Source organism: Stegodyphus dumicola, chromosome 4 (genome assembly GCF_044657685.1).
Source record: "Stegodyphus dumicola isolate Sdum_Otavi_A_Nest chromosome 4, ASM4465768v1".
NCBI classification, from domain to species: Eukaryota; Metazoa; Arthropoda; class Arachnida; order Araneae; family Eresidae; genus Stegodyphus; species Stegodyphus dumicola.
The window spans coordinates 94,527,484-94,546,724 of NC_140771.1; the positions used below are offsets into that span (position 1 = coordinate 94,527,484).

At 30.2% G+C, this 19,241-nt stretch overlaps 1 protein-coding gene across 1 annotated transcript in view; it reads left to right on the forward strand.

The window, feature by feature from the left end:
• The window catches only part of LOC118201770 (uncharacterized), a 136,477-nt gene that overhangs the window by 12,318 nt on the left and 104,918 nt on the right, over nucleotides 1-19,241 (forward strand). Inside the window, exons 3-4 of the mRNA XM_085815233.1 lie at nucleotides 8,647-8,706; nucleotides 10,501-10,586. Coding sequence (XP_085671359.1) covers nucleotides 8,647-8,706; nucleotides 10,501-10,586 — 146 coding nt within the window. The remainder of the gene's footprint in view (nucleotides 1-8,646; nucleotides 8,707-10,500; nucleotides 10,587-19,241) is intronic.

The window sequence follows — 19,241 nt, forward strand, 5'->3', positions numbered from 1 at the left end:
CTTATCCTATATCATTCTGAATGTTCATATTACTAAAGAAATAAAATTAGCATCTTTTTGTATACATTCTAAATGCATATGATTTTTTAGAATAACAGAAATCTGTAATTAAATCCAAAAATTCTAAAATGAAGAGAAAACATATTAAAGAAAGAAACCGAATACATAAAGAGAAAGAAAATTATTCTTAAAAGATATGTATAGTTATTATTATGTAAATTAATCAGTTGGGTATAATTTCAGTTTTTGCTATAACTTTCCCTTTTCTTTTCCTCACCAGAAGGATTGTAAAGCAGTGTGTGTTTCTGGCTTTGTCTCGCATGCTCCATTAGTTCCTGCCAGCTCTGATAATTTGCAGTTATTCATCTTTGCATTATCGCTGCTAATATTTGAATTACGCGGTAACTATGTTACTACGAGTTTGTTACCACATGTTACTGAGCCAGCTTAGGTTAAAATTAAATTGTTCAGTCTTTGACTACTAGTCCACATTTTTAGTTTGAACTTGATTATTCCTGTTTAATTGGATTACCATAAGCTGTAGTTAATTTTGCCAGCACAAGACATGACTTTATATTCTAAGGTCTTTTGAGATAAGAGGTTTATTTAAACATTTATCTGACTTAGTAGTTACTTTCAGACATAGTGATAATTTGCTTCACTTCTGTCAGAGGTTTTGGACTATTTAACTTTTATTAGATCAAGTAAAACCTCAGGTACATAGTCGAGAGATTGACAAGTTAGGAGATAAATCACGCAGAAACTAGTCGGAATATTGGTTTGCTTATTGAAAGAAATTTCTAATTGTTAGAAAAGATGCTTAAAGAGAAGGAAATGAATGTAAATTAGCCAGAATATCTGGAAAGCTTTCGAATTAAAAAGATGCATATATATTTTGTTGAGTATTGTTGTCACAAAATGTAAATGTTTTGTAGCTTTTAATGTATGTGATGTAATCTTAACATCCTTTAAGAATCAGTGTTATAAATTACATGTAATTTATAATGAATATAAATATTTTTAAAAGATAAATGTAATTGTGGCCATGTAAATCTATAATGACTAAGAGTATCTAACTAGCTAATTTAATTATTTGTAACGAACTGGTCAGACTTGAAAAGTTATCTCTGCATATTAAAGTGATTTATTCTCTTTCATTAATCTTTACCATGATTACAAGATACAGCACAAAAATGTAAAACTTACTTCTTTGCATCTAGTGAGACTAAAAATAATACAAAACAACTTATCGCCTCTGATGCTTTAATGGCTTATTGAAACCATAAAATATATTAATTGGGTTACAACCCAGGAACTCTGCACGAAGTTTTGACACTAACTGCATTAGACAGGCAGAGCACAAACTTAACTTTCAAAACTTGCTGACTGTCCCTATATTAGGCTTTCTGGTTAGCAGGCCTCTCTCTAGGCAAGCAGCAGTGGTGGCAATAGCAGCAGCAGTAATGAATCATGCTGATTATGATTTTACTTCACATTTTAACCTATGTCGTTTGACATACAATCTACCTGCTATACACTGAACCTCTAAACTGAGCAAGTACGGGACAAAATGAGACGTAAAAGAAAAATCAACATAAAACTTAACTGTTAGTAAAACGTAAATAAAATATCACTAGTTTTCTTTCAAATATGTTCAACTATTTTAAGGGTAAAATATTTAATGCTACCTGATAAATTATATAAAGTTGATTTTATTCTCAAATTTGTTTTATAATTATGTTTAATAATAATGCTTTCTACTTGTGGATCTATTTTATTCTTAGGATGGTATCACAGAAGTGAAGTTCAGGCATAACTAATATCTTTAATTAAATTTATTCAGTTTTCATTTGTTGATGGGTCCTTAAAAATACTTAATTTCCATATGCAGAAATTTGTATGAACCCTGGACCCCTCCAAAAAAAATATTATTAGAAGTTTTAAAGTTGTTCCAATGACACAATTATTGATCGCTCCGAGATAAATGTTATTCCTTAAATTAAGATAAAGCAGAATGATGAAAGACTATATTCCTTGATTAAACATTAGAATATTAAATTATAGTATTCAGATGCCAGAGAGATCATAATGGATTATGAAGATGCAAATACAGTTACTATTTAAAAAATAAAAACTTTCTTTCAAACTGCGGCGCGCAATGAATTGGAAGTTGATCTGTCAGCACTATCCTTATCTTCAGGGCAGATGTTTTTATTTTATTTGGCTTATAATTAATTCCTTACTAAATGTAGTATTTCATCTCAATGTACTCCGTCTTTGACATGATTTAAATCAAATTCCTCGTCATTATAATTTGTTTCCGATAGTGAAGAAAGTGACGCTGAGGTTATTGAAAACGAAAAAATTTCAATTGACAAATTAGTCGGTATTCTTGACAGAGCAATTATAGGACTTGAACAGCGGAACTTTGTAACTGAAGAAGAAATTATGTTTGTTTATAGAATTAAAGAGAAAGTATTATCAGATAAAACGAAGTAACTTAAACAACTTACATTGAAAGAAATGTTTAATAAAGTAAACAAATAAATATTAAGCTTTTTTTTTTTTGTAAATTTTGATACTCTTTAGATCATAATTGTTCTTTATTTCATAAAAATTATGGTTTCATATTTTTCTTTTTATAATTTCTGCATGCCATCTTACCAGATTTAAACTGATGATCCAAAACCGGAAAAATCGATAATCCGAAGTCCCGACGAGTCCGGATTAATGACTTTTGACTGTAATTATCAATACTGATATTTATGTACATTCTTGGAAATGTTGGTCACTTTTACAGGTGGTTGCATGAGAAGTTTCACTGCATTTTCTTGCTTGTTTTTCGTGTTTAAGTGAATTTTTATATTGAAATATGTCCAGAAATTGGGCCATTCTTATTTTGGCCAGTTTTCTGCTTAAATTATGTACAGTATATTTACTAATTGGAAAATTCATTTCATTCAAAATCATGAGGTTGTTGTAAAAATGCAGGTGCTTTTTGCAAATGACACATGCCAGTATTTTCATTCCTTTCGCAAATAAAATCGCCTTACTATCCAACTTTCCACTTTTTCTATGAATTACTATTACATAATTAAGAATAAATTACATTATGACTATTGATTTAGAAGTATTTTCTAATGAAAAATGGCCTGTATTTATTTCAATACGAAGAAAACCACAAAAAATTATGCAGCCAGTTCAATCACCAGGAACAGGAAAAACACCATTTTAATCCGAAACTATACCACTCCATGTATCAAATTTTTTCATAACATTTATACACTTGTTAATGTAACTTTATTTCTCATCTGACAAACTATGACATTTTCTGAAATTTCTTAAATATGAAAGTTATTTTTTTCTTCATTAATTTTTGCAAATGAAGTAAATGTTCTAGTATTTAAAAAGGCGATAATTAAGTTTCTTGAAATGAACAACACACCAGTCATCGAGGGGATAGCAACACTGGTAATGTTGAACAATGGTAAGTCTTGTTTTTAATCTGGCACAAGATTACATAAAATTCATTTGAATTTCTGTTTGACTTAGAATGTCATCTTATAAAGCTTAATAAAATGGTGCTTTAGTGTTTGCTTAAGCTAAATAAAATGTTGATTTAAAATTCCATATTCTAGCAAATGCATAATAGCTAAAATTACTGAAATATTTTTATTAGGTTTATGTTGTAATTATTTATCTTTGTATTATTGCTTTTAATTTTACAAGTCTAGACAAGTTATTATACATAAAATCACAGATCCTAATTGCCTAAAAGCTGAGTTTTAATTAATGTGATGGCTGTGCTGTTATAAAATGTTGATTTAAAATTCCATATTGCAGCAAATGCACAATAGCTAAAATTACTGAAATATTTTTATTAGGTTTATGTTGTAATTATTTATCTTTGTATTATTGCTTTTAATTTTACAAGTCTAGACAAGTTATTATACATAAAATCACAGATCCTAATTGCCTAAAAGCTCAGTTTTAATTAATGTGATGGCTGTGCTTCATGTATTGACACATTTTTTTAAAAATATTTCGCATAAAACTGCTTCCACATTCATAAATTTTCAGCATGTTTCCTGTTTTTCATTGTAAGCTATTGACTTGACCAAAGCCTGCTTCTATTCAATAAGAAGAGAGAAATGTCAGTTATGTTGCTTTAGCAACAATTTTAATTTCGGATATTTCTCTTAGGATATTCTCTTCTAATTTGGGATTTTCTGTCTTGTAAATTCCAAAACTTAGCATACCAATGTGATTTGAATTAGATGGCTTATTTGTATTAAGCTTTCTATCAATAAAAATCATTTATCAGTTTTAATAATTTATTTTTGTAATCAGTGATTGTCAGTGCGAATTCGGTTATCAACCGCTTGATCATCAAAGACCCATTTAAAATTTCATAGACCCTGTTCAAACCTCCTGATTTAATCTGGTTATCTAAAATTCAGTATAGCCAAAGTGCCGACTATTCCAGAAATTGATTATGGGAAATTTGTGATGAATTTTTGATTTTTTTAGAAACTTTTTATAAGAACAGTGAAAACAAAGTTATTTGAATTTTCTGCTTTTTATCCGAGAAGTCTCTCTCTTAACATGTTTATCTTCCCTGTATTTTCTAATCTTGTCACATGGACAGGCATCTTAGAAAGGAATTTTTTTATTAATAAAGAAAAGATTAATCTTGTACTGTACACAGGGCATTTTGCCACCTGGTGCAGTTTCTATGGGTCCCAAATTGTGTTTTCCAGTGTCTGTCCTAAATTCTAAAATTTTACAAGTCTAGACAAGTTATTATACATAAAATCACAGATCCTAATTGCCTAAAAGCTCAGTTTTAATTAATGTGATGGCTGTGCTTCATGTATTGACACATTTTTTTAAAAATATTTCGCATAAAACTGCTTCCACATTCATAAATTTTCAGCATGTTTCCTGTTTTTCATTGTAAGCTATTGACTTGACCAAAGCCTGCTTCTATTCAATAAGAAGAGAGAAATGTCAGTTATGTTGCTTTAGCAACAATTTTAATTTCGGATATTTCTCTTAGGATATTCTCTTCTAATTTGGGATTTTCTGTCTTGTAAATTCCAAAACTTAGCATACCAATGTGATTTGAATTAGATGGCTTATTTGTATTAAGCTTTCTATCAATAAAAATGATTTATCAGTTTTAATAATTTATTTTTGTAATCAGTGATTGTCAGTGCGAATTCGGTTATCAACCGCTTGATCATCAAAGACCCATTTAAAATTTCATAGACCCTGTTCAAACCTCCTGATTTAATCTGGTTATCTAAAATTCAGTATAGCCAAAGTGCCGACTATTCCAGAAATTGATTATGGGAAATTTGTGATGAATTTTTGATTTTTTTAGAAACTTTTTATAAGAACAGTGAAAACAAAGTTATTTGAATTTTCTGCTTTTTATCCGAGAAGTCTCTCTCTTAACATGTTTATCTTCCCTGTATTTTCTAATCTTGTCACATGGACAGGCATCTTAGAAAGGAATTTTTTTATTAATAAAGAAAAGATTAATCTTGTACTGTACACAGGGCATTTTGCCACCTGGTGCAGTTTCTATGGGTCCCAAATTGTGTTTTCCAGTGTCTGTCCTAAATTCTAAAATTTTACAAGTCTAGACAAGTTATTATACATAAAATCACAGATCCTAATTGCCTAAAAGCTCAGTTTTAATTAATGTGATGGCTGTGCTTCATGTATTGACACATTTTTTTAAAAATATTTCGCATAAAACTGCTTCCACATTCATAAATTTTCAGCATGTTTCCTGTTTTTCATTGTAAGCTATTGACTTGACCAAAGCCTGCTTCTATTCAATAAGAAGAGAGAAATGTCAGTTATGTTGCTTTAGCAACAATTTTAATTTCGGATATTTCTCTTAGGATATTCTCTTCTAATTTGGGATTTTCTGTCTTGTAAATTCCAAAACTTAGCATACCAATGTGATTTGAATTAGATGGCTTTGCCATCCTTAAATTTAAATTTATTTAATTATTTAAAATTATTATTTATTTAAAAATATTTTTAAAATGAATTTTGCCATCCTTAAATTTTGTTGCTTATTTCTTCACCAACTTTTAAAATTCTGCCACATTGGCTCTGGCCATGATCTGGTATTGCTTCATATATATTCTCGTTCATATTATTAAAAAAATAAATTAACATCTGTACATTCTAAATGCAGTTCTCTAAAAATTTCCTGCCATTTAGCTTTGCGATTTTTAACTGCTAATTTATTATGTTACATATTTTTCATTTTGAGAGTCATCTTAAATTAGTAGGTTATAGTTATTGCTTAGCTTAAAATTGCATCACATGTTCAGCTGAAATCTGCACTTTAGAATCAGATTGCAACTTTTATGTATTAAAAACATTTTTAATTTTTGCAGTTATTTGCATTCTGTATTGTTGGGCAAAATGACAAATTTTTGCAGAAATGTAATGGTTTCTTCTTTCATGAACTGGTAAATTCCATACTCTTAGCAGGATTCGTTTTGAAAACAAAAATATACTCAATGTGAAAAGAAATGCTAATCAGGAAAATGACATTTGAATTTCAAATTGGAAATAAACGGATGTCTGCTACACACTTGCCTGCATTGCCATGCAAATATTTTTGATGACATCTTGAATTGTTATATAATTATTTAAACTATATACTGTGTTAAATTAGAAGTGAAACAACAAAAATCAGCATAATATTTGCAAATTTTCACAGCACTAGTTTCAATGGGTTTACCGAACCATCATCCTTCACTTCTAATTTAATGCTTGTTTGGCATGTTATTTTATCTTAATTATATACTGTATTGCTTTGTAAGTACTTTTTCGCGACTTTTCAGTGATGGTGTGGATAATCAGAAAGTACTTTTTTTATACACCCTGTATAATACTGATAAATAAGTATTAATACTAGGTTGCATAAAAAAATCCACCCTGTCTTCACATATTATTTTTTAAACATGTACTACAGCAGGTTTTCTTAAACTTTCTTCATTCGCGATCCCTTTTTATCACTGAGATTTTTTTGTGACTCCAGGACCCCATAAAAGTAACAGATGAAATGACAGCATCATGTGAAAAGCAAGGAAAATGAACGTTTATATTATAAAAAGAATACGTCGAAACTTTTTTTTTCTTTTTCTGTATTGTCTTATCTTCATCTATTTTCAGATGCATTGTGTAAAAATATTTGGTAATTGTAAAAGTATTATAATAAGTTAAAGAAATATCAAGACTGCTAAAATTTTCGGCTACTCCTCCTGCTTCAGGTCCCGCGACCCCCAGTTTAAGAAACTCTGTACTACAATAATATATATTTGAAAAGTGTACCTGTAAGCAATCCAAATTGAGTTTAATTAAAGATTAGATTGAACTTCAGTTTTAAAAGAGGAAGTCAGTTGATTTTTTATGCAAAACCAGTAGCATTCTAAGTTTGAAATTTGCCCAATTTTAAATCATGGGGAAACATGCTTCATGTCGTAAAAAGCAATTATAAATCACCTCTGTTCATTTTCTAATTTCTGTATTATTAAATTAGCTGTGACAATTTTTAATTAATATTGTATCATTTTGATTTAAAATATAAAATTTGAGGTACTATTCGGTTTCGAGGGCCGTAAAAAATCGTCAAACTATTGTTGATGCCAAAGCTGCCAAAAATAATTGCGGTAAGAAAGGAAGTATAATAGTAAATAACTATCTAAGATTGATGTTTTAATTTAGAATGAAAGGTTAATTTTATATAATACTTTTTTATTATTATAATTTATATAAAAAAGGCTAAACATGACTGAATGGAAGCAAAAGAGTAAATAACTATTTCAGATCATTATTATAATTTATTTATAATTTATATAAAAATTGCTAAACATAACTGAATGAATGTCTGCATCGCTATTTCGCTACCGACTTATCGCCAAAGCATAATTTCATCTCGTTGGTTGTTCAAACGTAATTCTCTATGATGAATGATGCCTTTTCTTTGAAAATATTCTCGTTAAAGTACAGAATCGCCCACTTATTTGTTTGCCGCTTTTTACAAGGCTAAAAACAATTGGATTTTTGTCAATTTTCTTTGACATTTCAAGTGAAAATAGGTCGATGTGTACATGGATAAAGTCAAGGGAATGCACAATGCCATTTTTGTGCAATTCTGGGATGTTTTTTATAAGTGAAAATAGGTTGATGTGTACATGGATACCGAGTATGTGCAATTCTTAAAAACGCGTCAAACAGTGGATGATTCTGCACTTTGCCCAAAATTCTGTTGCCGACTTTTCGTCATGGGCAATTCCCAAATTGTTAAATCCATAGGATATTAAAAAGGATTTAAAATCAAAAAAAGGATTTAAAAATTAAACTAGTATTTCAATGGCGTCTTAAGAAATATAGAACTATATAAACTCATGCAATCTGAAATCAGCGGGTATGCTAGATTTGGCGCGCTGTTAAATGGGCGCGTTTGCTAGATTTGGCGCTTTTGCGCATATATTTTCGCTGCAATTTTTTACGGTCCTCAAAACAGAATAGTACCAAATTTGATTATTAATATTACATTATCTTTAGTTACGTATCAAAAATACTCTTTTTTATGTATGTTTAATTTTCTAGCTTCATCTGGTTCAAAAAGAAGACGGCGCTTTAGTACTAGTGATGACGATGATGCATTGAGTAAGTACTTTTTTAAGAGAACTGTTTTAGAAAAATATATTTCTAACATTTGTATAGATACAGTCAAAAGTCTTTAATCCAGACCTCAAAGCTACAAACTTTACGTTTACTCATGCGCATTTAATGTATAACGGACGGTATAAGCTAAGCTAAAATTATCTAATTATCTATTTCAGTTAATGTTGCAGATTGCTTTGTTCCTAAATCTTCGAATTAGATCCGGCTTATTACTTTTTGAAGACTGTTAGAGCAATTTTATAAAAGTAAGCTTGAACTTTCAATTATGTCAAAAAGAATTTTCGATTCTGGAGCTGCCAAAGGATCTAGAAAGCGAAAGCATGTTTTGAAGTCCATCAAACACAAAGTGGAATTGCTGCAAAAAATGGATAAAGGCATATCCTTTTTTTCTCTAATCATTCCAAAATCTGTTTATCAATTTCACGCTGCTCTGCGGTGGGTTGGGTGTGGAAACGCAATGAATTGGAAGTTGATCTGTCAGCACTATCCTTATCTTCAGGGCAGATGTTTTATTTTATTCGGTTTATAAGTCCTTACTAAATGTAGTATTTCATCTCGATGTACTCTTTGATATGATTTAAATCAAATTCCTCGTCATTATAAATATCACGAATACACATCAAATAGTTGTCCGGTTGCAATTTTCTAATTTTGACTATGCGTAATGTATGCTTAAATGATGTTTAATAAAGTAAACAAATAAATATTAAGCTTTTTTTTTTTGTAAATTTTGATACCCTTTAAATCATAATTGCTCTTGATTTCATAAATTACGGTTTCATGTTTTTAATTTTATAATTTCTGCATGCCATCTTACCAGATTTAAACTGATGATCTATAATCCGGAAAAACTGATAATCTGGAATCGCCGAAGTTCCGACATGTCTGTATTAAAGACTTTTGACAGTACTTTCTTTCTAATTATCTGCACCCCCCTCTCTGAAAAGTTGCAAACTCATTACTGATTAATTTTTTGCTAATCTGATAGGTTAAAGACACAGCCATTTTGAAAATAACACACACTAAGAATTCTATAAAAGAGCAATAAATCAATAAAATTTAAATATCCTTAATAAACACTTATTCTAGAAATGAATTTAGAAGTTTATTTCTCATTAGTATGTGGTCGTATGTCATTATGATGCAAAATACTTAGTTACTAAGTTTTAAAATGCTAAATGCTTCATTGAATTGAGTTCCTTTGGAAATTAGAACTTAGAAATCTATTAAAAATGACTGGATTGTATAAAGTCATGTCTTAAAAGCTCTATTAATCCTTTGATACATGGCACTATCTACTACTAGTTAACAGATTTTGTAAAGTCCTTTTTTTTTATGAACAATTTATGAACTATGTTGATTAATATGATTTAGAAGATCAGTATTAGAGGCTTCATTAATTATCTATAATCTTATTATATTTATCTGAAAATCATTTTGATAAATAATGAGGCAAAATAGGAATAAAACATGAATGATAATGATAAAAAATGTTGCTTATGTAACTATAATTTTGATATGTTGAGAGAAAGTGTTTACAAGTGTTATATATAGAATTTGATTAAAAAAAAGTGCCAACAATCTTATCTTTTTAATAGTCTTTAAGTTGATGTTTTAGTGATTGTTTGTTTTAATTTAAATTCAAATAGTTTTTGGATGGATGAATTATACGTTCACTCTTATTTTTTGAGTGAGGATATAAAAAAGAACCCTTGCAAGGATAAGTTTTTTAGCTATTTTGTTTATGTGTATCAAATAAAAAAATTTGTATTACAGGATCACCATCAAACCCTGGTTTTTCTGATGCTCCTCCTCTTCACAAAATCTATAATAGTTCATGTCGTAAAGAAAGGCCAGATGAAGTAAGATTTTATAAAATAATCTATCCTTTGTATACTTTATTTAGTGACTTTAATTTTGTGTGTGTGTGCATATATATATATATATGTACTATAAGAATAAATTGAATTTAATTTAAAAAATTAAATTTAAATACATATTTAATTAAATATTCTTTGCACCATTACTGCAAGGAATGGAATTTAAATTTAAACAAATTTAAATTTAATTTTTAACAAATACATATAAAAGTAAATTTAAATTCTAAAAAAAGGAAAAAAGCCAAAATAATTTTAAAAAAAATGTGCAAACATGTAAAAGATTTAATTCTCGAACTAATCTACAATATCATTTAAATTCAGAAGCATAAGCAAATCAAGTGCAAATTCAATCCATGAAAATAAATTTACTAATTTAATAAATTAAAATTAAATTAAACATTTTTTTTTAAAAAAATGCATATGTGAATGACCGTTGAGTAGGCAGGAGACAGACAAGTAATATTCATGTAAAAATTCATAATTTGATTAATAAACCATTTTTGGTCTGTATTTGCATTTTCAACTGTAGTGTTTAAATTTGGTGTTAGAAATGTAGAATTGATTCCTTCTTTATTTAAAATTAAGATCATTAATTTTTCTCGAAATCTTGACAATTTTTTTTTTTTCCATCTCCTTCAATTCTTTTCATTGAATTGTGAAACAGTGGTGCTTTTGTTTGGAGAATTGAAGCCAAAGTTGGGCTTATTCATTTAAAAAGAAGCAATTGAAAAATGTATAATTTTAATGGATTAAACAATTATTAAAACTATCTGACACTTATCACATAAAAAGTATGCGCAATTTTAACTCTCTGAGCACCATGACCGGCTTCATCCGGTCATGAGATTTTTTGTCACTTGTTATATATTAGCTTATAATTTAAGATATTTTGCTTTCTTACTTTCATTAATAATATAAATGCCATCTTGATGAATGTAAGTTTATGAAAATAAAGACTAAAATAGGTAAATATACATATTTAGGTAATAAAGGCTTTTCAAATACTGGTCTTCATGACATCTAAAAACCCAGGCCACTCAGAGGGTTAAAGAATTAAACAACTGTAACACTTTTCCAACTGTGGGTGGTAACACTAGCCATTTTGTTTTGAATATCCCTAATAGTCATTTATATTTTGCTCCTGAGTCAGCACAATTTTTCTAATTTCCTTCACATTTTCTAATCGAACCATGTAAATATAAATTGAGTGTAAATTTTGCCCGTTATTCCTTCAGTATCTATAGGAAGCAAATCTGATACAGTTTGAACTTCATTATGGATTATGAATGCTGCACAGCCTGCTTCAATTATCAGGTGATTCAATTGATTATTCAATTTGGAAAATGCATTATTAATTCTTTCTTTGTTAACATCTCCAAAATTTGAATTAATTTGGTCTGTATCATATTCCACCAACATATTTGTGAAGTTGTTTGAATCCAACATACCAATAATGGACTTGGTGATTATTTCCGATGTTTTTCCTGGAAGAGTGATTAAGTCTGGAATTTAAATTTGATCACCTTCTTTGTGATCAAAACAGTTAATAAAGATGGGAAAGAACTTTAAATCTGGGAGGTTTGAAGTATCTATGTAAATGGTTATAAAGTGAGCGTTTCCTAATTTGATTTTCAGAGTGGAGATCTCAAAGAGTTCTTTCCCCATTTAAACTATTTTTTAACCTCAGTTTTTTAATGTGCACAGCAAATTGTTTTTTCAAAAACTATTTTGATTAATTTTGATGTACAACTTCTAAATTTAAGTGATTGATTGTGCATGAACTGTGTGAAATGAAAATATTGCTTTGGGCAGTGCAAGCTGCTGTTCTCCTCATCAAATAAGTTTTTGTAGAAATATTGATAACAGTATCAAAAGATGTTGCTTGATTTGCCTTCTTATGTTTTGGGAACCGATTGTGTGGTGTATTGTCATATCACCTTAAGTAATTGGAAATGTTGAATTGCACGAAATGCAATAATTATAAGAATCTATTTTTTTCACTGTATAAAAGGAAATTCTTTTGCCATGTCATTATTAAATTTACAATTTCTTTTATTGCCTGCCATAGGGAAGTATTCTGAAAAGAATTAAATTTAGAAAATTTTAATAATTGTACTGAAAAAATTAAACTATTTATACTTTAACAGTAGAAAATATGTTTTGTTTTTCTAACCCATAAAAAATTAGCAGTAGTACTCAACTTAGTTGATGATATATTGGAAATTTTGAATTGCACGAAATGCAATAAATATCTAAATCAGTTTTTGTCCACTTTATAAAAGGAAATTCTTTTGCCATGTCATTATTAAATTTACAATTTCTTTTATTGCCTGCCATAGGAAAGTATTCTGAAAAGAATTAAATTTAGAAAATTTTAATAATTTTACTGAAAAATTAAACTATTTATACTTTAACAGTAGAAAATATGTTTTGTTTTTCTAACCCATAAAAAAATTAGCAGTAGTACTGACTTAGTTGATGATATATATATATACCATATTTGACGGCATATAAGACGCACCCTTATTTAGACGGCCACACACAAGGAAAAAAAGATTCAATAGCGTGGTTTCTTTTAGTTCTCACGTTTCGTAAAGGCCAAATAAAGAATTATTGAATGAAATTACCTTTACGTATAAGACACAGGTAAATTTTTTGAGACCAAATTTAGGAAAAAAATGTGCGTCTTATATGCTGTCAAATACGGTATTTGGAAGTCGTATCAGTTGAAGAATCGATTTGCTTTTATTGGGAGTCTGGCTATGTGATTGGTCTTTGATGTCGGGTGGCATGGAAGGCAGATGTCAGGTAAATGGATGTATGCAGTCCGAAAGCTCATGAGAGAATGAAGGTTTATCACATCTACAAGCACTGTCAACTGCACGTTGGGGGGGGGATTCTCAGAAGTTTTGTTTTCTGGATATCTGATTGGTTAACTTCAGCAAAAACCAGTTCTTCAGAGAAATCGTACGAGGGACAAAGCCTCAAGCGAAATATTTTCAATTCACTTTCAAAAAGTTCTGCATAGCTAGCCAGGACACAGGTTTCAACAAAACAATTCTGGCTAGGAACTTTTCGTTGGAAGGCTAGGAACAATTCGTTGTACAAGAAGGAGCCCATTTCTCAGGAAATTTTCTTTTAGCCTTATGTGTCATAAGCAGTGATAATCCCGTTAGCCTCCCATGCCGTTCATCAGGTTCTTTAGACTGCAATTTCTGACCATGTCGATACAGACATACAGTGGTGGCCAAAATTGTGGACACTTTTGGAAATTATGTTTTTGAACTTTGTATGCTTATAGAAAATGTTACGTTTCACAAAATGCAAACTTGTATATATCATTTTAAAGAGAATTTATTACTGAATTCAATACAAAACACAAAATTCAATTATTTGCAATACAAAAAAAGTTAAACGATAATAGTTATCGATAGACATTCGATAGTGATGATTGCAGTGAGTTATCAGTACTTAGTAGGGTACCCGTTATTTTTTATTACACCTTCACATCGACGTTTCATTGAGCTGACAAGAGTTTTAAGCTCTTCTTTCGTTGTTACATGATGCCAGGAAACAATTATAGCCTCAATTAGTTTTCTTTTATTTGATGGGCACCTCCTTCCGACAAGAGTTTTCAAACGGTGCCACAAATTTTCGATAGGATTGAGGTCAGGACTGTTTCCTGGCCATGACAACAATTTAATGCTCTTTGTACGAAACCACTCTTTCGATATTTTTGCCGTGTGGCAAGGAGCAGAATCCTGCTGAAAAATAAATGAAGCATTGTTGGGAAAGAGATTTCTGATGGAAGGTAGAAGTTTTGGTTCTAGAATAGTGTCAATGTATTTTCTGGCATTCAGTGTCCCATCGATGACATGAAGGCGACCAATACCATCTGCTGACATGCATGACCAAATCATAACACTAATTGGGTTTGTCACAGTTGCTTGAATGCAGTCAGGATGTAGCTCTTCTCCTATTCTACGTCTTGCATATTTTCACCCATCACTACCGAATAACGATATCTTAGTTTCATCACTCCATATAACTTGTGACCATTGATCATCTGTCCAATTAATGTGTTCCTTTGCCCACTGTAGTCTTTTTTCGTTGCTGAAAATTAAGATAAGGCTTTTTTGTGGAATTCTACCTCTCAGTCCAACATCTGTTACACCAGCATCATTCAGATCACTTCTGATGGCCGTTGATGACATTTTTCTATCTTGGAGACATACTCTTTTTATTCTTCTGTCATCAATAGATGTGGTGCACCATTTTTGGCCTTTTCCTTCTTTGTTTTTTATTGAATTTGTCTCCTGATATCGTAAACAAAACTTTCGGACTCCAAATGTAGTCACTGAACCACCCACCTGTCTTGCAATTTCAGCATAGGAAAGACCACTTTCTCGTAACACAATAATATTACATCTCTTTCTAGGTGTCTAATCTACTCTTTTATTTGATGTCATTGCTTCTTGACTAAATATTAAAAATTTTTACAAAAATTCATACTTGTAATTGCAGTGTATAAGAAACAGGTCTTCCTTCTACAGAACAAAGCAAAATAATGAATTGTTTCAAGTGTAAACATGATGTCAGCTTCTACTGGCAGTTACTAACATTTGATTGGTTCTGAGAACAAGAACAGTGATTGGCCAGAAAGCTAGACATTACAAACCACTTCATAACTGTTTTTTTTATTTATATTAAAGTACATATAACTTTTTTTTTGCATTGCAAATAATTGAATTTTGTGTTTTGTATTGAATTCAGTAATAAATTCTCTTTAAAATGATATATACAAGTTTGCATTTTGTGAAACGTAACATTTTCTATAAGCATACAAAGTTCAAAAACATAAAAATTTCCAAAAGTGTCCACAATTTTGGCCACCACTGTATATCATGTTGCCAGTGCAGATGTAGGACTATATATAATAGGGGGACCGGAAAGTAATGTCATTTCTGCGCATGTCGACAACAACATGCTAAGGGCAGAAGTGGAAGCAAATCCATGTCAAACACTCTTAAGCAACCTTGTTGACTATCCAAGAACATTTAAAGCAGAATGGAAAAATAAGCAAAGCAGGTGTTGAGACCCCCTATAATCTGTCCGAAAAGAATAAAGCCAACCTATCCATCACATGTAACGTATTACTTCAACGGCACCATACAGAACTGTTTTTTGATCGTTTGATTAGTGGAGACAAAAAAACAAGTCCTATATGATAATCCAAAACTTAAAAGGCAATTTTATTAGGGGTTACAAAGGGTTTACAACCCGAAAAGGCTCTTCTGGGTGTTTGATAGAGTATTCGCGGAATTGTTCATTTTGAATTGCTGAAACCTCGACAAACTGTTAATGCAGACCTTTATTGTGAACAATTGGATGGAGTGAACCTATCTTTAATTGAAAAATATCAATTGTCAACAGAAAAGGCGTCATTCTGCGACACGACAGTGCAAGACCGCACTGTGCAAGATGAACACTGGAAAAAATTAATGAATTTGGGGTGGGAGGTACTGCCATACTCGGCCGATATCGCAGCACTGGATTTCCATTTCTTCGGATCCCTACAACATTTTCTTAGTGGCAGAAAATTTGAAAATTTAGATGATGTCCAAAATGTCTTCTCGAGATATTTTACTCAAAAACCAATTGATTTTTATCGGTCCGAGGATGAAAATCTGCAGAATAGAGATAGTAAAGAGATGTTGATAACGAGGGTGGTTATATTATTGATTAAAATTAAAAACTTGTTAAAAAAGTATTCATTTGAATTTAATGTAAGAAAGCGACATTACTTTACAGTCTCCCTATTAATAAGAGATATACTAGCTAAGCTCAATGTGTTATCATTGGCACACGGGTGATGCTCAGCAGCAGTGGGGGTTGGTAGAAAAGTTCCATGCTGTCCTCGCACCGAGGGCACATTGACATAGTGATAACATCATTGGTGGTATCCTCTTACATAAAAACATGCTTCACATGGAAAGCCTAATGCTTTGAAAGTAATACAATCCATATGTGGAATCCCCATGTGCACCTGTAGAAACTAAATTAATTTTGACAAATCTTGAATTTTTACAAAGTAAATTCTGGGCACATATCCGTGTGTAGCACAGAGCTGGATCTGGCAGTGCAATCGAAAATCTTGGGCAAATTAACACCCGTTTATGCCTTAAAAATGTGTTTTTAATATCTTCTATTTAACCATAAAGTGAACATATTTGAAACGCTGAAGAGTAAGAGATTAAGTAAATAACCCCTGTCGGTCGATGCTCGGAATATATTAATGAAACTGTAAAACTATTTTGACGCCTCTTGTGCTTATGATTTAGTTCTAATACAGCATTAGTGACTTGCCATCAACTCTAATTATTTCGTGTGACTGCTGTCATTCTTGCTTGAAGCTGCATATGGGAAGTCTTGTATGTATCTAGAACATTTGTTAGTTTTCAACAAGGAAGCATTTGGTTTTGACAAAAAAAAAGAAAATGTTTTAATGAGTGTATACAGGGATTGCATATAACTCCAGTGCCTTTTAAATTTGGTGCTTGTTTTATTATCGGAATGTTTCTTAAAACAACATTTTCATAATGTTTGAATAGTTTATATGTAATATTTTGAATAGGTAATAGAAGAAACATACATGGATAAATTTAGCATTTTCTTTATATTCTCAAGGCCCTCGAGTCCTTTTCTATAATCAGACAAACCGGACCTTTAGCGTGTTGACAAAAGCAAAGTGTCATGTATTCCAAGTACAAACTTTTGCAGTTTACTCATTGGTTATTAAAAGGTTTGATATTGGGTATCTCAGTTTCAGTTTGCTAATTATCTGAAAACTGCAACTGTTATGTCAAGAATGGAAAGGGAAAATGTGTTAAGAGATTTAAGAGACTATTGCAAATTAAACTTAGTATTTTGATTTACCTATCCCCCCTCCTCTCAAAAAGAAAACGTCTTAGCAATAGAAAACACTGTTTAAAGAAAAAGCATTAAAGCACTAGCAAATTAGGACTTTAAAAAATATAAATCATGAAATTTTGAATTTATATATTTGTATGAATTTATTTGTTTATATGAATATTTTAACATAAATTTTTTAGCATAATATGTTTGAAAATAAGGGCTATTTTTAGAGTTTTATTGAAATTGAGTCCAATTTAGAAAAAGTTCTTATTTTTGCAAAGTCATGATGGTTCTTTAGGAAAGGGCTTTTCTAAATTTTCATGCAAAATACTATAAGTGTGTACTTGCTCATTACTTATATTGATACATTATATAAAATATAACACAATTTATAGCACTCACTTTCATATTTCTAAAGCATTACCAGTGTGATAAAGTTCTAAATCTGATTGAAGTATTTATCAGTAAAGGGACATTCAAAGTATTGTTAAGTAGTTGGCAGGGAATATAAACATTAATATCAATATTTAACAAATTAGCTTTTAGCCATTTATAGCATCTAGATGGAAAAACTACTTACCTTCAAAGCAAATGCTTTGAAATCATAAGCAGTTATGCTGAAGGACAAACACATTGTATTTTGCAAATTTCTGTAAATTTGTTTGCTTTGTTTCAAAACAATCCCTGTCGGTAATTTCTGCCATCTTTTAAAATGACTGAATCAAGCTACATCTCAGTGGTTTTCTTTCATAGTGATCTTTCATGATTGTATTTTGGATTTGTTTTTCAGTTAAGTTTCATCTCTTTAAATATTGGTTTTCAAGTAATTAACTACTAACCAGTTATCATATTTCTGAAATATAAGCTACTGGCCTCTAAATATCTAGACTACTGAGACCAGACGCAGCCCATTTAGATGATCAAAAAATCTGAATAATTTTTTTCCCTTTCTCTGTAGGTAAGATACATATATTTGCAATGCGAACAAGAAACCATATAACCATAAGTAATAACATCGTATCATAATAACACTTAAGAAACCATAAGTGTTATTGTAATTATAACAAAAAATATGGCTGAGAAATAATAAAATTATTTTTAAAATGAAATTTAAAACATATTTTCCATTAAAATAGTCAAACAAATCAGAAAGACTTTTCTGAATACAAATACATTGCAGGAAATACAACTGTTAATCTGAAAAGTTTTTTGAGATTTAAAAAATACTTTGGAAGCACACTCAAGAGACATACATCGCTAACTGCATTGTGCGCTCTTGAACATAACAGTCAGCCGACATTGTACCTTAGTGGCATAGGAGAGTGAACTTTCAGCACAATGATAATGAAATTAAAATAATTTGAAATTTAATTTTAACAAAAGGTGAGGTCATAAAAAGTCTCTAGAAGAAAGTTTCCACAATATTTTTGATAATTTAAACAGTTTTGTTGAACCTTTAGAGTTCAAATTGACAATTAAGAATTCACTATATTTTTAGTTTGCTCTAAACATTTATTTTTTGACTAAACCAAAGTAATGAACTACATGATTTGTTGGTCTTATAACTAAGCTCAAAGTTTTAATTTTACTGGAATAAAAATAAGTACTTTTTTCCGTCACTGTTCATGTTCCATTAATATATTTGCCAAACTTTTTAATTTGTTCTTATTTGTTATATATATTAATCTGAATTAATTTAATAGATCCTCAGAGATATGTAGT